This window comes from Cydia pomonella, unplaced genomic scaffold (genome assembly GCF_033807575.1).
Source record: "Cydia pomonella isolate Wapato2018A unplaced genomic scaffold, ilCydPomo1 PGA_scaffold_73, whole genome shotgun sequence".
NCBI classification, from domain to species: Eukaryota; Metazoa; Arthropoda; class Insecta; order Lepidoptera; family Tortricidae; genus Cydia; species Cydia pomonella.
In genome coordinates this window covers 130,681-150,239 of record NW_026907906.1, presented here as the reverse complement: position 1 = coordinate 150,239, position 19,559 = coordinate 130,681, and the positions used below count along the sequence as shown (strand labels likewise).

Below are 19,559 nucleotides of genomic sequence, written 5' to 3'. Positions count from 1 at the left end.
TCGTTCAAACCAATTTTCGGTGGAAGTTTGCATGGTAATGTACATCATATATTTTTTTAAGATTTTTCATTCACTTATTTTAGAAGTTACACACACACACACACACATTTTTTCGCTTTGGAAGTGTCTCTCGCGCAAACTATACAGTTTAGAAAAAAATGATATTAGGAACCTAAATATCATTTTTGAAGACCTATCCATAGATATCCCACACGTATGGGTTTGATGAAAAAATTTTTTTTTTTTAATTTTATGACGTATTAAAAAAAAACTATTTACTAAATCTCGTTCAAACCAATTTTGGGTGGAAGTTTGCGTGGTAGTGTATATCATATATTTTTTTTAGATTTTTCATTCTGTTATTTTAGAAGTTACAAGGGGGGGGGGGGACACAATTTTTTTCACTTTGGAAGCGTCTCTCGCGCAAACTATTCAGTTTAGAAAAAAATTATATTAGAAACCTCAATATCATTTTTAAAGACCTATCCATAGCCTCACACGTATGGGTTTGATCTGGTCCTGGCAGAATCAGTGCCTCCCCCATAGGGTATAGCGTAATACTGAGCTAGAACCCTTTTGTTTTGCTGCGATGCACATAACATTTCCTATAAGTATGGAACAGTATTATTTCAATGTATTTTTTTCTTTCTACTTCTATTTTGTATAAATGTGTATGTCTCTCGTTTGATTTTGTATTATCTGTTTTTTTTTTGTCATTTTATTATTTGTATTTCCTATGCGTATTGTGGCAAACAAATAAACAGATTATCTATCTATTTATCTGGTGAAAAGGCAAAATTATATGCACATCTCCTGCGATTGCGCAAACTCTGATTACACGTATTTAGAACCATATGAAGGTATTAAAAACATTTCCAGTTTGGTGGGAATTAATTCTACGAAAAAAAAATCTAATTTGTTTGGCCGATTTTTTTTTTGCTTAAACGCAAAACCGAGAAGTCTACACAAACCGTACAGAAGGACCATCAAAATGAATGAACGGCCAAGGCAAGACTAATGAGGCCCTCTATACATCACTCCTTCATCAAAAACCCAAACTCCTTCAGCTCCCGATCAAACGCTTCGTCTCTGTACTTCTTGATCTTGTTGAGGCCCGTCTCGAAGTCGGTGTGCAGCCGGCAGGTGCCGCCGTAGCGCGCCGGCAGGCACTCGCGCGGGACGTACCGCTGCAGCGACTCCAGGTCGCTGCCGTGGAAGTGGATTTTGGCCCAGGCCTTCCTGCTGATGAAGCGCTTGAAGAGGAAGAAGAAGGTGTTCAACAGCCAGTTGTAGTTGATGATGTGGCAGCCGTGCATAATGCCGGGGAGCGCGTACTGGAAACCAATGTAGATGTCACTGATGAAAATAAATACTATAGGGAAATTCTTACACAAATTGACTAAGTCCCACGGTAAGCTTAACAAGGCTTGTATTATGGGTACTCAGACAACGATAAATATAATTATACGAGTAATATACAAATACTTAAATCCATACAAAACATCCATGAGCATGACTCGGGAACAACTACATGTCCTTGCCGGGATTCGAACCCAGGACCATCGGCTTCATAGGCAGGGTCACTACCTACTAGGCCAGACCGGTCGTCAATGGAAATAAAGTGTAGGATGAATATTCATCCTACACTTTCACACTTACTGGAGTACATATGTACTGAAGTTTAAGTGATGGTTAGATTCATATAAATGACTTCATTCAGTCTGGGTAGAAAATAAGGAAGGAAAACTTGAGTCCCAGGGATCATATTTTTCCAGACTAAAAACCACTTTGAAGTTTTAAATTTGTTACCATTGGTCTATCTATATCTTTCGTGGAAGGAATTTAATGGTTTAACGCTTACTCCGGTCAGACAGACGATCTGGTAGGCGACGGTGGGCGTGAGCGTGGCGATGTGCTTCATGGTGATGCCCTCGAGGTCGAAGATGGCGGTGCCGCCCAGCACCTGCGCGCGCGGCGTGCGTAGACCGATCTCCATGAAGGCCAGCGCGGCGCGCACCAGGTCCTCCACGGGGAAGTCGTCGGGGTCCCATGTGCCTGGAGAAATTAATCAGAATTACCTAAAAAAGGAAATATTCAAATCATTAACACTAAGCATTTCGTTTACAAAAGATTTTTCCAAAAGATCAGTTTTAGAAACTTGGCCTCACCATTTTCTTATACGATTTTCTACTCATAATCACGAGCTCCTTTAATTTAATCCTTATAAAAGAAAAAAAAACCTATTTTTTTCTCATTCCGATACCATGTTTCATAGACTTTGTACAATTTGGTAATCGCTAACGGGATGGACGGTACGAAAAATGTAAATATAAATCTAAATCTATAAATCCATAGTTGATAGTTAAGCTTAGAGTTAACTTATAAAATAGTATTAGTAGAATTACAAATAATTTTAACCTATATATTTATTCAATACTCTATTAATCAATGTATGTAAGAACCTGCAATGAATTTCTTGATAAAATCCATATAATTATAATATAACGTGTGTAGGCAAAACACTAACCGTTTTGGACTGCACATATTCGATGCTGCGACGTATGAACGTACAACACGTAAGTAGACTTAAAATGACATGACACAAAAAGTACGTAAAGTGTATTTGAACAATGGACCCCATGGAATTAATCAAATGTAAAGGACAATGGGCACTTTTGTATGGGGAGTGTCCCATGGATGTATACTGTTGAGACATATGTCGTTTTAAAGCTCTTAATCGTAGTATTATTTTATTGTATGGCACCAACCTTGGACCACTTGCAGGGACCGAGCTATATAAAAAAAGAAGTTGCGCATATAAGCAGTTATATTTCCTTATACGCGGGATATAAAAAGTTTTAGCGTATTTTATTCGAAAGAATATAAAAAATGCTTTATGTTTTTTGTATCAACACCAATGATAAAGTATTTAAAGGGACATAATGAACAGTTTTAAAAAATCGACATTCTAAAAATTACTTGATACACAGCGAAATAAGAGTGTATACAAATGCCATGTATATCATGTGAAAAGTATTTTTATAAGCTATTTTTCGTATAATATAACTGGGGTCAAATCGTTGCAGGGACCAAAATAAAACCATTTAATGAGTTAATTAATTGTAGTTAATTACGCCTTAACTTTTCTACTCAACGCCAGATGTCGCTCTAAAGCAAAATTCTACTTGACGTAAAACATTTATACATCGCGGTAATCTCGTCAGTCTTACTCCATCATTTTAAAAAGTATAGACTAGTTTATGGATTTCTAAAGTTATGTCAAGATGACTCTGAATGTAATATTGTCAACAATAATTGTCAAAACACGCAATTTAAAATATTCAACATTGTAATTACAAAATAGTATATTCTAATACGCTATAATTTTCTCCAATCGAAAGGCACTCCATTCCATTGATCTCAGAGAGTATGCTCCTTGATGATCTTCACTATTCATGGGGTAGGTAAGATCAAAGTATTATTTTTTCTCGTATAGCTGCTATATAGCGTTCGACTCCATGGAAAATAAAGGCTTCAAATTATATAAAAAATGTAGCATATATACAAAGTGCAATTTAGATAGTATTCCAGAAAAAAATGCGCCTATGTAAATGCTGAAAAGTTTCCTATCGTATTGTCGAACAAATTCATATCTACTTCTGATCTACGCGACCTTAGAAGTTTGGATTGTCCTACCTAATCATTTTACATTTTATTGTTTTCAGAACAAGAATTATTTTACTTCCCACTGTCTATGTAAGGGGACTTAGAGCGGATTCATACTTTACTATACGTGTCGTGTCGAATGATAGTCCCTATGTCAGTTTCTCCAATTCTATTTTGCGTAGGATAAGTTAAAAAAATAATTAAAAATATGTGTTACCGTATTTTTATTCGTGAAATGTTACCTATATTTCTAGGTTAATGATTGTACTATACTTCCAAAAATATGTCTGACAAACATTTTATATGAAAGCCATTTTTTCATGTAAAAATGAACTGTTATAGGGACCATCTTTTGAATTTATGATAATTTATTCATATTTTAATGTACTCGGGTAGGTAATATTGCAGGCATTATATCAGCACCAAATAAATGCTGTGAACCAGATATATCTTAAGTGGCGAATAACGTTTCCAAATCGCATTTTCTTTTGACATATTTTTCTTTTTTTTTTGCTCTTTTTTTCACGACCGGTTTGGCCTAGTAAGTCGATGATCCTGGGTTTGAATCCCGGTAAGGGCATTTATTTGTGTGATGAGCACAGATATTTGTTCCTGAGTCATGGATGTTTTCTATGTATTTAAGTATTTGTATATTATATATTATTATGTCGTTGTATGAGACTATGAGTACCCACAAAACAAGCCTTCTCGGCTTGCCGTGGGACTCACTTAATTTGTGTAAGAATGTCCCTATAATATTTATTTATTGTTATTATTATTGTATGTCCGGTAACAGAACTCCCCATGAGCACTCGGGTGTGTAAGGTCGCTACTCCCCAACTTATTATAATTGTTATTACTTTCAGCATTTTTAAGTTGTTCATCGGACACTGAGGCCATTGAAGTTTCAAGCTGGCGGCATCAAAATGGAGTACCTAGGTACTGTTTCAAATAAATGGGTGGTAAGTAAGTACATTTGGTGAAGTGGAACTGCTGATGTTGATTAGAAACGGAACTCTTCCACGCGCGTGATTTGTCTTCTTTGTTAAGTTTGTAGCGAGTAAGTTTCAAGTACCAAGGTTTTTAGGAACCTTTGTGTCAAGGTAAAGGTCTGACGATGGGTTCCATGAGGAAGCGAGGGAACACCTCAAATCTTATAGGCATATAGTCATTTTGGATTTTCATTAATTCCTTAAGCTTTTTCATTCCCACTAGTGGCATTTAATGAAGTGGAACTACTGATGTTGACCAAAACGGAACTCTTGAAAACGCGAGATTTTTCTTCTTTGTTTTTTTTTATGATATAAGAGGCAAACGAGCAGACGTCACACCTGATGGTAAGCGATTACCGCCGCCCATGGACACCTGCTAAACCATAGGGGTTGTAAGTTCGGTGCTGGCCTTTAAGATTGGAATACGCTGTTTTCTTAAAGTTTTAAATGTCGTATTGGTCCGGAAATACCGCAGGCAACAGATCATTTCATAGTTTAGCTGTATGAGGCAGGAAGTTTCTAGAGAAATGCACAGTTGAGGACTGCCAACCATCTAAGTGGTGAAAATAAAAATGTTGTAGCGTAGAGCGATGACGAAAAGAGGCGGCAAGGATTAATCCGAGCAATTCGATGGAACACTCGCCGTAATAGATTTGTCCTGATAAGTTTGTAGAAAGTAAGGTTGTTAAAAAACATCTGTGTCTAGATCCAGGTCTGATAGATACCTCAAACCTTATAGAAATACATATAGTTTTTTTTGGATTTACATCAATATCTTTGGGCGTTTTATTAAAAAAAAAGCTACATTTAATCAAGTGGAACTGCTGATATGTTCCAGAACGGAACTTTTCAACGCACACGTTTTGTATTCTTTATTAAGCTTGTAGTGAGTAAGGTTCTTAAGGTGTACTTAATACATCAATATCCAGTTCTGATGATGAGTTTCATGAAGAATCGAGGGAATTCCTAAAATCTTTTAGGCATACATGTAATAATTTCTGGGATTTTATTTACATATCAAGCATTATTATTAAAAAAGTGTCATTTGACTAAAAGTAACAGCTGATGTTGACCAGAATGGAACTCACCAACTCGCGCGCGATTTGTTTTATTAGTTAAGTTTGTAGCAAGTAAGTTTTAAGTATTAAGGTTTCTAGGAACATTTGTGTCAAGGTAAAGGTCTGATGATGGGTCCCATGAAGAATCGAGGGAATTTCTTAAATGTTATAGGCATATATGTAGTACTTATTGGATTTTCATCAACATATTATCAACTTTTATTCACAAAAGTGACATATGATGATGTGGAACTACTGATGTTGACCAGAACGGAACTCCAACGCGTGCAATTTTTCTTCGTTAAGTTTGTAGCAAGTAAGGTTCTTAAGAAACATTTTTGTCAAAGTACAGTTCTGATGATGGGTTTCATGAAGAATCGAGGGAATTCCTAAAATCTTATAGGCATACATGTGATAATTTCTGGGATTTTATTTACATATCAAGCATTTTTATTAAAAAATTGTCATTTGACTAAGTGTAACAGCTGATGTTGACCAGAATGGAACTCGCCAACTCGCGCGCGATTTGTTTTATTAGTTAAGTTTGTAGCAAGTAAGTTTTAAGTACTAAGGTTTTTAGGAACATTCGTGTCAAGGTAAAGGTCTGATGATGGGTCCCATGAAGAATCGAGGGAATTTCTTAAATGTTATAGGTATATATATAGTACTTATTGGATTTTCATCAACATATTATCAAGTCTTATTCACAAAAGTGACATTTGATGATGTGGAACTACTGATGTTGACCAAAACGGAACTCCAACGCGCGCAATTTTTCTTCGTTGTTAAGTTTGTAGCGAGTAAGGTTCTCAAGAAACATTTTTGTCGAAGTACAGTTCTGATGATGTGTTTCATGAGAAAGCGAGGGAACTCCTCATTCTCCTCAATTCTTATAGGCATATAGTCATTTTGGATTTTCATCAATATCTTTAGCTTTTTTTATTCACATTAGTGGCATTTGATGAAGTGGAACTAGTGATGTTGACTAAAACGGAACTCTTCAACGCGTGAGATTTTTTTCTTTTTTGTTTGTTGTGATATAAGAGGCAAACTAGCAGACGAATCAACTGATGGTAAGCAATTACCACTGGCCATGGACATCTGTTACACCATAGGGATTGTAAGTGCGGTGCCGGCATTTAAGATAGGAACACGCTCTCTCCTTAAAGTTTGAAAGATCGTATTGGGCCGGAAATACCGCATGCGACAGATCATTTCATAGTTTAGCTGTATGAGGCAGGAAGTTTCTAGAGAAATGCACAGTTGAGGATTGCCAACCATCTAAGTGGTGAAGATATAAATGATGTAGCGTAAAGCGGTGACGGAAAGAGGCGGCAGAGATTAATCCGAACAATTCCTCGGAACTTTTAACTCTTTTAAGTTTGTAGAAAGTAAGGTTCTTAAGAAATATCTGTGCTAGACACCAGTGTCTAGTGTCTAGGTCTGATGATGGACACCTCAAACCTTATAGAAATACATATAGTTTTTTTTTTCATCAATATCTCTAGGTGTTTTATTTAAAAAAAGTTATATTTGATGTTGTCCAGAACGGAACTTTTTAACGCACGCGTTTTGTATTCTTTATTAAGCTTGAAGCGAGTAACGTTCTTAAGGTGTATTTATATCAATGTTCAGTTCTGATGATGGGTTTCATAAATAATCGAGGGAATTCCTGACATCTTATAATTTCTGGATTTTTTTTACATATCAAGCATTTTTATTAAAAAGTGACATTTGACGAAATGCAACAGCTGATGCTGGCCAAAATGGAACTCGCCAATTCGCGCGCGATATGTTTTATTTGTTTATTTTGTAGCAAGTAAAGTTCTTGAAGACATTTGTGTCATAAGGTCTAGTTCTGAGGATGGGTTCCATGAGAAATCGAAAAAATTCCTCAAATCTTATAGGCATACAATACATACAGTATTGTTTGGATTCTCGTCAACATATCAAGCATTTTTATTTAAACAAGTTAGTGATATTGACCAGAACGGAACTCTTCAACGCGCGCGATTCTTATTCTTTGTTAAGTTTGTAGCAAGCTAGGTTCTTAGGAAACATTTGTGTCAAGGTCCAGTTATGATGATGGATTCAATGAGGAATTGAGGATTTTAAATCGATTTAAATTCACAATTGGGAGGAATTGAGGATTTTCGTCAACATATCAAGTTTTTTTTATTTGAACAAGTGACATTTGATGAAGTGAAACTGCTGATATTGAGCAAAATGGAACTCTTCAACGACAAGTATTTTACCTTAGGCGTGTTTTTTATTTTATTTCGTTTATAGCATGTAAGGCTTTTAAGGAACATTTGTGTCAAGGTCCAGTTCTGATGATAGGTTCTACGAGAAACCGAAGGAGCTTCTCATATGGTATAGGATAGGCATACATATAGTCATTTTAGGATTTTCATCAATATTACAAGCATTTTTACTCAATAAAGTGACATTTGTTGAAGTAGAATTGCTGATGAAGAACGGAACACCTCAACGACTTCCAGATTCTTTATTTTTATTACTCTTCTTTCTTTTTCATTATTCTTAGAACAGGTATTTCTACTAAGTGAACCGAACTGCTACTATTAAAAGTAGGTAGGTAGGTTAAATAGGTTAAAACTGTAAGGATTATTATGTATAAGTAGTCTTTCTTTTAATTAAACATAGGTAAGTAATTCTATTTAAGTATAAGTGTCTTTAAAAAAAAACATCAATCGACTCTTATCTGTCACTAGTTCCAGTTTCAGAGTATAAAATCCGGGTACACAGCCACGGCCAGCCGGGTAGCCAGACAGTTCGAATACGGACAAGTTATTGTGAATAAAAAATCTTATCGTCTTGCAAAAGTTATTGTCATAAATGTATAGGTTTCGAATACATGAATATAAAGTTAAAATGCTGGTAAAAGTATTAGTTTTTATCATTAACCATTTTATATCCCAACAAAACTGTTACCCTTACAAAAATAAAATGCTTTCATTACCTAATGTAGGTTACGTTAGGTAATAAATAAATAAATAGGTAGGGACAATCTTACACAGATTGGCCCCAAACTAATCAAAGCTTGTACTATGGGTACTAGGCGACGTTAAACATACTTATTTAGATAAATATATATTTACGTATATACATAGAAAACACGCATGCCTTAGGAACAAATACCTGTATTCATCACACAAAGAAATGCCCTTACGCGATTCAAACTCGGGACCATCGGCTTCATACTTCATAGGCAGGGTCACTACCCACTAGGCCAAACCGGTCGGCAAAAGGTAAAGATAATTAGGTAAAGACAATGAATAATTAAACGTATTATAAATTGACACCAATATCCATCAAATAGTATAACTAGGTATGCTAAGAGCGGGCTTCAGGCCATTACGTCGCACCTTTAGAATTAAACTAATTTGACTCAAAAAGTACGACTACTTTATATATGTAGTTTGGTAGAACAGTAAGAACTCACTATATGTGTCTCTTTTTCATGCGGTGAAATCCCCCCCACCCGGAAAGGGTAGCGACGCCCATTTTATCGACTCTCGAGTCGACTCCAATCTGATACTTATAGTAAGTAAGTACTTACTTAGTAAGCAAATTGTAGTAGTCATCCCTTCTTAGTAAAAGGAAAGTATTGTAAAGATACTACTTTTTAACCGACTTCAAAAACTTTCTGAACCAATGTTGAAAATTAGTTATCGTTTGAAAGTGGGTATATAGTTCCAAGATGGTCCTATTTTTGACAAAACCACGAGGAATTAAGGGAACTCCCCAAATCTTATAGGCGTTTTTTAGTTTCATCAACAGACCAGGCATTGCCATTCAAAAAAGTGCTATTTGAAGAAGTGGAACTTCTGATCAGGACCAGAAAATAACTCTTTAACGATGCGTATTTCACGCTAGACGATTTGTCTTCTTTGTTATGTTTGTTAAGAAGCTACTTGCTTAACGAGGTTTAAGGAATATTTGTGTAAAGGTCTAGCTTACATCATGGGTTCCATGAGGAATTGAGGCAACCTCTCAATTCTTGATGGAACGTAAAACTGTTTATTGACATAATTGTCGATAGGTATCCCATCTGCTCTAATTTACCCCACTTGACGGTACTTACATGAAAAAAAAACTTCTCTTAAAAATAGGAAACCGGCTTCAAACATAGGTATTAGAAAACAATACAAAAACTGTTATTGTATTTTCAGAAACCATACGGAAATAATGAGGATGCATCGACATAAGAAGAATCGAACATGGGCAAGATAAAGTTCAAGAAAAAAGCAAATATAATGTGTACTTGTGTGTAGTCAAAGAAAGTTGAAAAATAAAGCATAATTAATGGCCATAGAATACAGAACCGATACACGAACATTAAGACTATTAAAAATAGACATATAGGTTGATCGTACTACTCGTACTAATGTATTTCTTTTGTTCAATTATATTATTGCATTAAAGTTAGATTCTCTAGATATATATTATTCATAGGTTCTGTATTCTATACGAATTGTTTCAGTGTAATTATTGTACTAAATACCGTTGACCGCCTGTCAACAGTATTTATTTCTACATTACTATCACAGAAGATTTTAGGCCCTACAGTAGTTTTTGAATTAGTATTTACTATGGACAAATATAGCGAAATGTGAGTTTTTACCTAAAATATCAATCTTTTGTGAACGTGGTGTAGAGTATATACCGCCTAAGACTGAAGTAGCTACGCGGGCAACGTTTTCAAAATAGAATCGTGTTCATGGTCGGCCCATGGTAAAAATAATTAGGTACACGTAGACCCGCTAAATAAACCCCGTGGACCCACCAGGAGAACATATTGGAGAAACTAGAGATAATACACCGCTTTAAGGGCGGTCGCACTCGGCATTGACATCTGGCGTCTAGATGGCGGGTGGACCTCAGCGAATTTCAAAGAAATATTTATAAACATCCAATGACGTCCGGCTCGGACACCAGATCTTCAATCTCCTGATTCCTGTGGAGTCTCCAGGTTCCATCCTCTCCACGTGTGAGTCCTAGGATTTTTCGCGCTGCCAGACTCCGATGACTCAGGCACGTAGTCCAGATGGGTGAGGATCGTGCAGCCTGGAGGGCGTACTCTGAAGTTCCAAATGGCCGAAGACCGTCTAGACGTCCTAGGTAGGTCCCGCTGGAGAGATGAAATGCAAAAAGACCTTAGCGAACTCGGCGCTGTCGACTAGATGGAAACGGTTTTGGACAGAGAAGCATGGCGGTCTTTGGTGTCGGAGGCCAAGATCCACTTCGAGTCGCTGCGCCATAGCAGTAAGTAAGTATTTATAAACATACTGTACCTTCTGTGTACCTAACCCAAAACGAGATATTTAAGAAAAAGTCCACCCGCCATTCTGACGTCAGGATTGCGGTTGGACCTATGAAATCTTGCATTATACCGCACTAAAAGTATGCAGTTATATGGTACAGTCGCCATCAGATATATAGGAGTGGCCGAGGTGCTCAAAGATCTCTAAACACGCACTCTAACCTCTTGACAGTAGAGGCATGTTCAGATATTCGTGGGTACCTTGGCCGCTCCGATATATATGATGGTGACTGTACCTTCAGTGTACCTCTGTAAATAGAAATAGAAACCGGTGTACCTCTCCCCAAAACAAGCTAGGCTAAGCTCATGCACAATATAACTGCATACTTTTAGTGCGGTATAATGCAAGATTTCATAGGTCCACCCGCCATCCTGACGTCAGGTTGGCGGGTGGACCGTTTTGTAAAATATCTCGTTTTGGGGAAAGGTACACTGGTTTATATTAAAGGTACACTGAGGTACACAGAAGGTACAATATGTTTATAAATATTTCTTTGAAATTCGCTGAGGTCCACCGCCATCCTGACGCTTACCATATATCTAAGGACCGACCTTAGGGGCAATAACGATAGTGCTAGTTCAGTTGTGTCATTCACAAATTCGAGCCAATCGTGCTGTCTAACGCAACTAGATGCGATCAATCGCGTGCATAATGCGAACTCATCAACCAATCACGTTGTGGTACTTGTGGCGTTAGACTGCACGATTGGCTCAAACTCGTGTGCGTAACACCGCTGTACTGGCCCCATTCTTATTGCCCGTAAGGCCCGTCCTCAGATATATTATGTCAACGACACAGTCGCGATTTTAAAAAAATCACATCGCTTCTGCTACCAAATTGTTGAGCATAACGTTTTCCTATCCATAGGTTCCATCTGTCCAGTAGGATCCACCATCTCGATTCACCAGATTGAAGAGATTGTTACTTAACTGATGGATCGAGATAATGAAACCTACTGAATAGAGCGGGTCGATTGGATATAACAAAGTACGCTTATATGAAACGCTACTCCGGTGTGCGAGTGAGACAGTCAGGCCAATTTGAACTTGCATTTGACAGAAAACTGACTCCATCAAACGCTACCAGTTCCATTGCCGGCCTCTTCGCTGCCTTCTATAGTGGTTCAATCTTACCTTGCTTATGAATAATAAGGGGCGTGCACACCGATATTAGAGTAATATTGGAATCATATCAGTTAGTTGCGGGCGTCTCGCTCGCACAAATACATGCGTATAAGTGCGAAATGAACACACGAATGACAGATAACTGGTATCATTCCAATATTATTCTAAAATTGGTTTAATGTCAGTTGCACTTTCGAATTGGCCTACATAGCGATTTCCTTAGCCTGCACACCGGATCGGCGTGTGGGCCGGCATCTAGCTAATGTAAAGCCACCTCATTAGGTGCTTTTAGCCATTTGAACGGCAAGAACACCTAAAGATGTGGTGAGAGAAAGCCGCGCGTCCCTCATGCACTGCACTAGCTTTACAGCTTGCATTGCGACCAATGTATGCCGCTCACCGCCCCGCCGGTCGCGTGGGTCCAATCCACGGCCCTAGAAGACGTACTTTACATATAAACAAGAGCACGCGAGCATTTTGCGAGTTGTGTATGTGTACTTGTGTTATCAAGGCGCACAAACGGTTACAATAACAAGAAGTGTACACCGCGTGTGCAGTCCAACACGGGAGCACGGGTGCGATTCGAAAATAACGCGCTAGCGACGCATTACGACATTGATATTTTACCCTTTGAACGCCATAACAAAAACGTTACTCACATGCCAAGGTCACGGGTACGTCACGGGGGCAAGTGAGCTTGAAAGTGCATGAGTATTACATTAGGGACTTTGAAAGCGATTATAACAGCTATAATCATTAATGTGTTCATGGCCCTTAAATCATGTCTAGTGACGGCGCCTTTAGGTGTTCTTGACGTTCAAAAGGTTAAGGGCGTTTGCTAGCTGGCGCTAGTGCACGGAGCGGGCAAACACGCGCAGGTGCCTTTGTAAGTAAAATCAGTCGCACGCGTCCGCGCCAGTTAGCGTTGCTCATACTGTAAGAGCTCGTTCCCACTATGTCGGATGTCGTGGCGATTTTTAATCGTACGTTCCACTGGCAGAACATTTTATATGAAGCTGTTCACACTCGCCCGACAACGATTTTGTGTCGGATACGACATAAAATGTCGTGCGTTTTGCCAGCCCTCCCAGCCCGGAAAAAATCGTGTCGTGTCTCGCTCGCGTACGAGTGAATATAGCGCTGTTCACATTTTGTCGGATGTCGGAACGATTTCGCCCGCGCCGCCCGCGCGGCACCCCCTCACACACCCGCGCGTCGCTGCCGCGTCGTTGCGATCGCTTCTTAATTCAGCTATCAAATTCTGAAATATTCATAAGGTAAATCTTTCCCTGAGAATTGGGTGTACCCAATATCTCCTTTTTTTAACTGCCTCTAATCGTTTCTTTCGCAAATAATACAAAACCACAAACATTTCGTCGACGTTCATCTTGTACTAAGCCTCGCTACCCACTCGAAAAATACACGCCAGCTGCGATCGTGCACGACAGACGACTAGTGGGAACAGTACCGCCGACACCCGATTGAAATCCGGATCCGACATCCGACATAGTGAGAACAGCGGCAACGACACACGATTAAAAATCGCCACGACATCCGACATAGTGGGAACGAGCTCTAAGCCGCACGCCCGCTCCATGCACACGCGCGACGTTGCGGACGCCCTATGCCCTAAACCTTACTTGAAAGTGTGAAGGTTACTCTGACAGCGGCTATATCAGCTATAATGTAGAGGTATTTATGACGCTTTGAGCATAGCTAGTTACGACGCCTTAAGGTATTCTTGGCGTTCAAAAGGTTAAGGGCGTTTGCTAGCTGGCGCGAGTGCACGGAGCGGGTGCGCGTCCGCGCCAGCTAGCGTCGCCAGTTACTGTTTTTCGTTAACCCGCTTCAGCTAGCAAACTAATCGCAAATGGTCCGAGATTGGCGCAATAACCATGCATTCCCTTATCTGGATCTGGATGCACCTATTCACCAATGCTTGCTTTAAAGTAACTTGTCGACTCGTCCTGATAATATTTGTGCGACCGTGAAGAAAATCTATGCTGTCACTTATTTTTCAATTTATATGAAATAAAGATGTTAAATGTATTCAAAAGATAATATTGTGGCGAGAGCATATAAAAAATTAGGAATGATTTTGCGTTTAAGTAAACCATTCAAAAGTACATTCACGTTAAAAGCTTTGTATTACTCTTTCGTCCGTAGTATTTTGGAGTTTGGCAGTGTTGTTTGGAGCCCACATTTTGGCATTCATAAGTCACGACTTGAAAGGATTCAGAAAATTTTTTGTAAGTCCCTTGATTACAGAACCGGCCGCTATAACTGTGATTATTTTTCGTCAGCAGCTAAACATAGTCTCCCTCCATTGGAGAAAAGAAGAGCATATCTAGATGTTTTATTTTTATTTAAAATTATTAGAAATCACATAGATTCTAACCTTTTATTAGATAGCGTTTCCTTCAAAATCTCTCGTTTCCACTCACGTTCTAAACCCACATTTTCTATTTCCTCCTGTGGCACACAGTATGCTAAAAACTCTTTCTTTAGGCGCACTTGTTATTTGTATAATGAATCTCTTAACGATATAGATATTTTTGTTCATAGTTTGTCCGTGTTCAAGAACAAAGTTCGGCAAATTTTGTTTTCTAGAAATTGATCAATTTGGTTCCAGTCATATTTTTCATACTTTTGTATGTTTTCTTAACTTACTTGCATGTAGCACACAACTAAACCGGTAATTTATAATTGCGTAATTTACATTTCCATGTAATAGTTTTCTTAGTAATGTAGGAAACTTTAGGCCTATTTTTAGTTCATTTACTTTAGACATATTTGTAAAAGGCTGTTTGTTTTCTAAATAAATTAAAAAAAAAAAAAAAAAAAAAAAAAAAAAAAAAGTTTTTATTTAATAAGGTATGTATAAGTGCTCTGTGCATCCGCACCAGCTAGCGGTGCCTTTAGCAAACCAATCGCAAATGGTCCGAGATTGGCGCAATAACCATGCATTCTCTTATCTGGATCTGGATGCACCTATTCACCAATGCTTGCTTTAAATTAACTTGTCGACTCATCCTGCTAATATTTGTGCGACCGTGAAGAAAATGTATGCCGTCAGTTATTTTTCAATTTATATGAAATAAAGGTGTTAAATGTATTCAAAAGTTTTTATTTCATATGTATATATAATGGAACGAAATACAGCTACTATCTTAGCTTGGCAAGCAGTTAAGAGTCGCTGATGCTTTTATTGTATTCACTGCGTTAATTTTAGGTTTAAGATTCTTTATTCTCACTAAGAATTTGACAATTCACTTACATGAGAACTTAAAACTACACAATTTAATCCTGCTTCATATGGCAAACGAAGGAAACGTTGCTTTGAACCGCGACGCAATCTCAAATGTTTCACTTTTACACAATTTTCCTGAAGAGAGACAAAACAAGTATGTACATAGTACCTTTTTACGATTTATTTTATCGTAACATATAAACTTAGATTTATTTTCTTGCTGCTAATTATGGTACTCCAACTACTCCATAAATACATTTACTTACCTACTTATTGCTTAGGAATCTTATTTCATGTTTAATAATAAGTTTATATAACGTTTCTAGCGGGACATAACGCGAACTTTAAAAAATGTAATGCTTTTTCTACCTTTATCACTCGAATATGTAAGAGCAAGAGAGATAAATAGACGAAACTTACTAGTTCAAGGTAACCACTCGTTTTATTGTCAAAGTTCCGAATTAAACAAACTTATTCTTCGGTGACATTTTTAGCGTTTATAAGCGACTATACGGATCCAGCATTTGCCGCTCATTCGGTTCTCCTATTGCACGCAAGATGTCAGTACTAGAGAGGATTTGAAAAATCATAATTAAGTAGTTTAGTGCCATTTATTGAGCAGTAATAATTTAAAAAAATATATAAATTACTTTTTCATTATATTTCAGGCATGCAAAGTGATGTAAATGGTTACAAAAGTAACTCTATATGAATGACATTTTTTAGTTCCAGTTTACGCCGCAGCGCATGATCAAAATTATTAATATCATCTTCCCTGGACACTTTCGGTCTTTGGTGTCATATAAGTAATTAATGCTTAATTGAAGACCTTCCAAATAGGATATGACTCAATTGTATATACCAATAGTAAAAATTACCCAAACTGCTACCAAGGCTCCATCTAGTGCCAGGTAGAACAAACAAAGCGGCATTTACCACAATTAATTAACGAAAAAACTCGTTTTATTACCGCCCCTGCAAGCATTTGAGTGCAAGTATATATATATTAAAATACCTTATAAAAATGTCTTTTAAATGATATATATGGCTTGAGTATACAAGCAAGTTTCAGTGTTTAATAGCAGTATTTTTAATTCAAGCATATGTTATATCAACTAATTCCAGCCCTGTTCGTACTTAAACGTAAGTAGTGGTAAACAGAAATCTAGAATTTCTCATATTCTTTCATACAAAACACCTAACAACCGGCTACGTAACAAGTACTTTGTAAAACAACAGTTTATATTCGCCACTCTTTTTTTTAAATTGCTCAGTCCCTGCACGTTATCCAAAGTTGGTGTCATACAATAAAATAATGCTAAGAGTAAACCCTTTCAAACGAGATATGTCTCAACAGTATACATCCATGGGACAAATTGCCCATTCTCCTTTACATTACGATGAGTACTAGTATGATATTGAATCTAAACCCAAAATATGACCTTGCGCCACGTTTTAATTTCCGTCTCTTTCTGCAGATTATCTTGAAAATTGCTGGAAAGTTGTATTTCTTTCAGAGCAGCTTTCGAGTTACTTCCTAGACAATCGGGTGATTGTCAATATTTCGCCAAACTAAATGATTTGCACGGGACATTAAGCTTGAGTTTAAAGCCTTGATCAGTACTAAGGGCCAACAAAGACGGACTGCAACCTGACTGCAAGTTGTATGGGAACTGCACGCCAACTGCAACGTCGTCTTGCGTCCTTCGCCTTCGTCAACGCCCAGAAGTCCTCGTCTCGGACAGGCACGGGTATTACACGGTACGTACCTAGTACTCATCGAACCGGACGATTACCCGGCGGCCGACGCCGGGCGGGTCAAGCATGGCGGCCTCGTAGGCGCCTTACACCTTCGTTAGCGCCCAGAAATCCACGTCTCGGTACAGGTACGGGTACCGCACGGTACGTACCTAGTACTCACCGAACCGCGCGATGAGCAGGCGGCCGACGCCGGGCGGGTCGAGCATGGCGGCCTCGTAGGCGCCCTTCACCTTCGTCAGCGCCCAGAAATCCACGTCTCGGTACAGGTACGGGTACCGCACGGTACGTACCTAGTACTCACCGAACCGCGCGATGAGCAGGCGGCCGACGCCGGGCGGGTCGAGCATGGCGGCCTCGTAGGCGCCCTTCACCTTCGTCAGCGCCCAGAAATCCACGTCTCGGCACAGGTACGGGTACCGCACGGTACGTACCTAGTACTCACCGAACCGCGCGATGAGCAGGCGGCCGACGCCGGGCGGGTCGAGCATGGCGGCCTCGTAGGCGCCCTTCACCTTCGTCAGCGCCCAGAAATCCACGTCTCGGTACAGGTACGGGTACTGCTCCAGGAAGTTGCAGTACCGCACCAACTGCCGATGCATTATCTTTGTCAGTATAACATCGAATTATTTACATAAATGTAATGTGTAGCATATCTACATAACATACAATATAGTAACGTGGCCCGGGGATTGGTTGACTGAAAGCTTTTTTTTAAACAGGGAAGATAACTAGAAGTTTCTAAAGTAAAATTGCATATTCGTTATGTTATCTTAAAAATCTAAATAACATTAAGTGCAAGGTTTAGTAATTTTAGTTGTTGATGGCGCTAATGTTAAACATGGCATATCATTAGCGCCATCTAGGTTAACTAGTTGTAACTAAACGTCTCTCAGACATGTGAATTATTGCAAGAATTTTATCGAAATTATACACTTTATACAGTACGGTTTTTTGACATTGACATAATTATCTGATCCATATCGTATGTTTAGCAAATGTCTGACATATCTTAAAGTTCAAATCGGGCCGTTAGAATCTGGCTTTGGGTACTGTTTGTATTTTCAGGGTTAGGATACCTAATTTTGAATGGGTAAGTACCGTTGACTGCATTTACTGCCCTCTCTGGATGTACAGTGAGCAGCGAAATTGCATGCAGAAATTACGAATGTATTCATTTATAAATCCGCCATGCAGCTTTACGACTTACGGTTTTTAAATTTCGACTGATGGTACTCGCTAGTGCTCGTGGTTTGCATTAATGTTTACGTTGTATTTCCGTACAAAAACGCTCATAACCGTAGTATATACTACTTTCACTCGCAATATTGCTATGAATATTCAGAATTTTTGGCTTTTATGGGCGTTGGAGACAGCCTTTAGCGCTACGCATCGGTAGATGGCGCGAATAGTGTAGTGTTTCAGGTATAAATAAATAAATATTAATAATAAGCCCACAGGGCAGCTTGTGGCGAGTTGTTGGGGAGTAACGACCCGAGTGCTCCCGAGAGTCGGTCGGGGTCTCCGTCGCCGGCGTGTCTTCGTTATCGACCACGGTGTGGACCCCGAGGAGACCCGCGGGAAATTCAGCTCTGGCTTGCCTTCATTGGCCGTCCAGAGAGGAGTCCTTAGAGCTATATGCTCCGGGGGTGGAAGTGAAAGATGCATAAGACGCGACTTGGCACAGTGGTCACAATATTCGTTACAATAATACCAACATTAAAATCTTATTTAATAACATTATACTTATAGTTGTGTTTGCAGACAACATAAAGTGTCATTTTCAACTAAATCAAAGATGTAGATGTAAATTTCAACTAAATTAGCTCAGCACAGCGGTTATTGTTTCCCCATACAACCTTGCAACTGTGCTAGCTATGCTTGCTATGAATAGGTATCTAATAATTAATAGAGTCAGGCGTTACTTTGCGGAAAACCATATAAATTAAACCAAAAATATTACTTTATTATCCGCGAAACAATAAGGTGCTAGGCAATTAGTGCTAACTGGTTATTTACAAACAAATATAACAAAGCACCTTCAAAAACTACTCAGCACGTGTTTTGACCTTATTGTAGAGGGGCGGGGCGGACGTATTAACAAAGATATATTTTTGTTTTTATTAAGAATATCTTATTTTGAATAATTAATTTTGCGCAGCGGATGTACATCTTGTAGTTCTGCCGCTCACTGCTAGAGGTCGCTAGTGCTCATGTTCTGCGTTAACTATTACGGTGTCTTTCCGTTAAACAATGCTCATAACCGTATTATCCTTTAAGTAGTAATATTGCTATGAATATCCAGAATAAGCGTCTCACATTTCTATTTCTAATATTTTTCTCTTTTAAGGTCATTGACGCCATTA

General features: G+C 38.6%; 1 protein-coding gene across 2 annotated transcripts in view; it reads right to left on the bottom strand.

Moving 5' to 3' along the window:
• Window positions 1-950: 950 nt before the first annotated feature.
• Window positions 951-19,559, bottom strand: part of LOC133534233 (clavesin-2-like) — a 29,113-nt gene continuing 10,504 nt past the window's right edge. For both annotated transcript variants that reach the window (XM_061873327.1, XM_061873328.1), the window contains 3 exons: window positions 17,639-17,783; window positions 1,862-2,055; window positions 951-1,334 (listed from right to left, as the gene is read on the bottom strand). In XM_061873327.1, coding sequence (XP_061729311.1) covers window positions 1,035-1,334; window positions 1,862-2,055; window positions 17,639-17,783 — 639 coding nt within the window. In that variant the 3' untranslated portion in view covers window positions 951-1,034. The remainder of the gene's footprint in view (window positions 1,335-1,861; window positions 2,056-17,638; window positions 17,784-19,559) is intronic.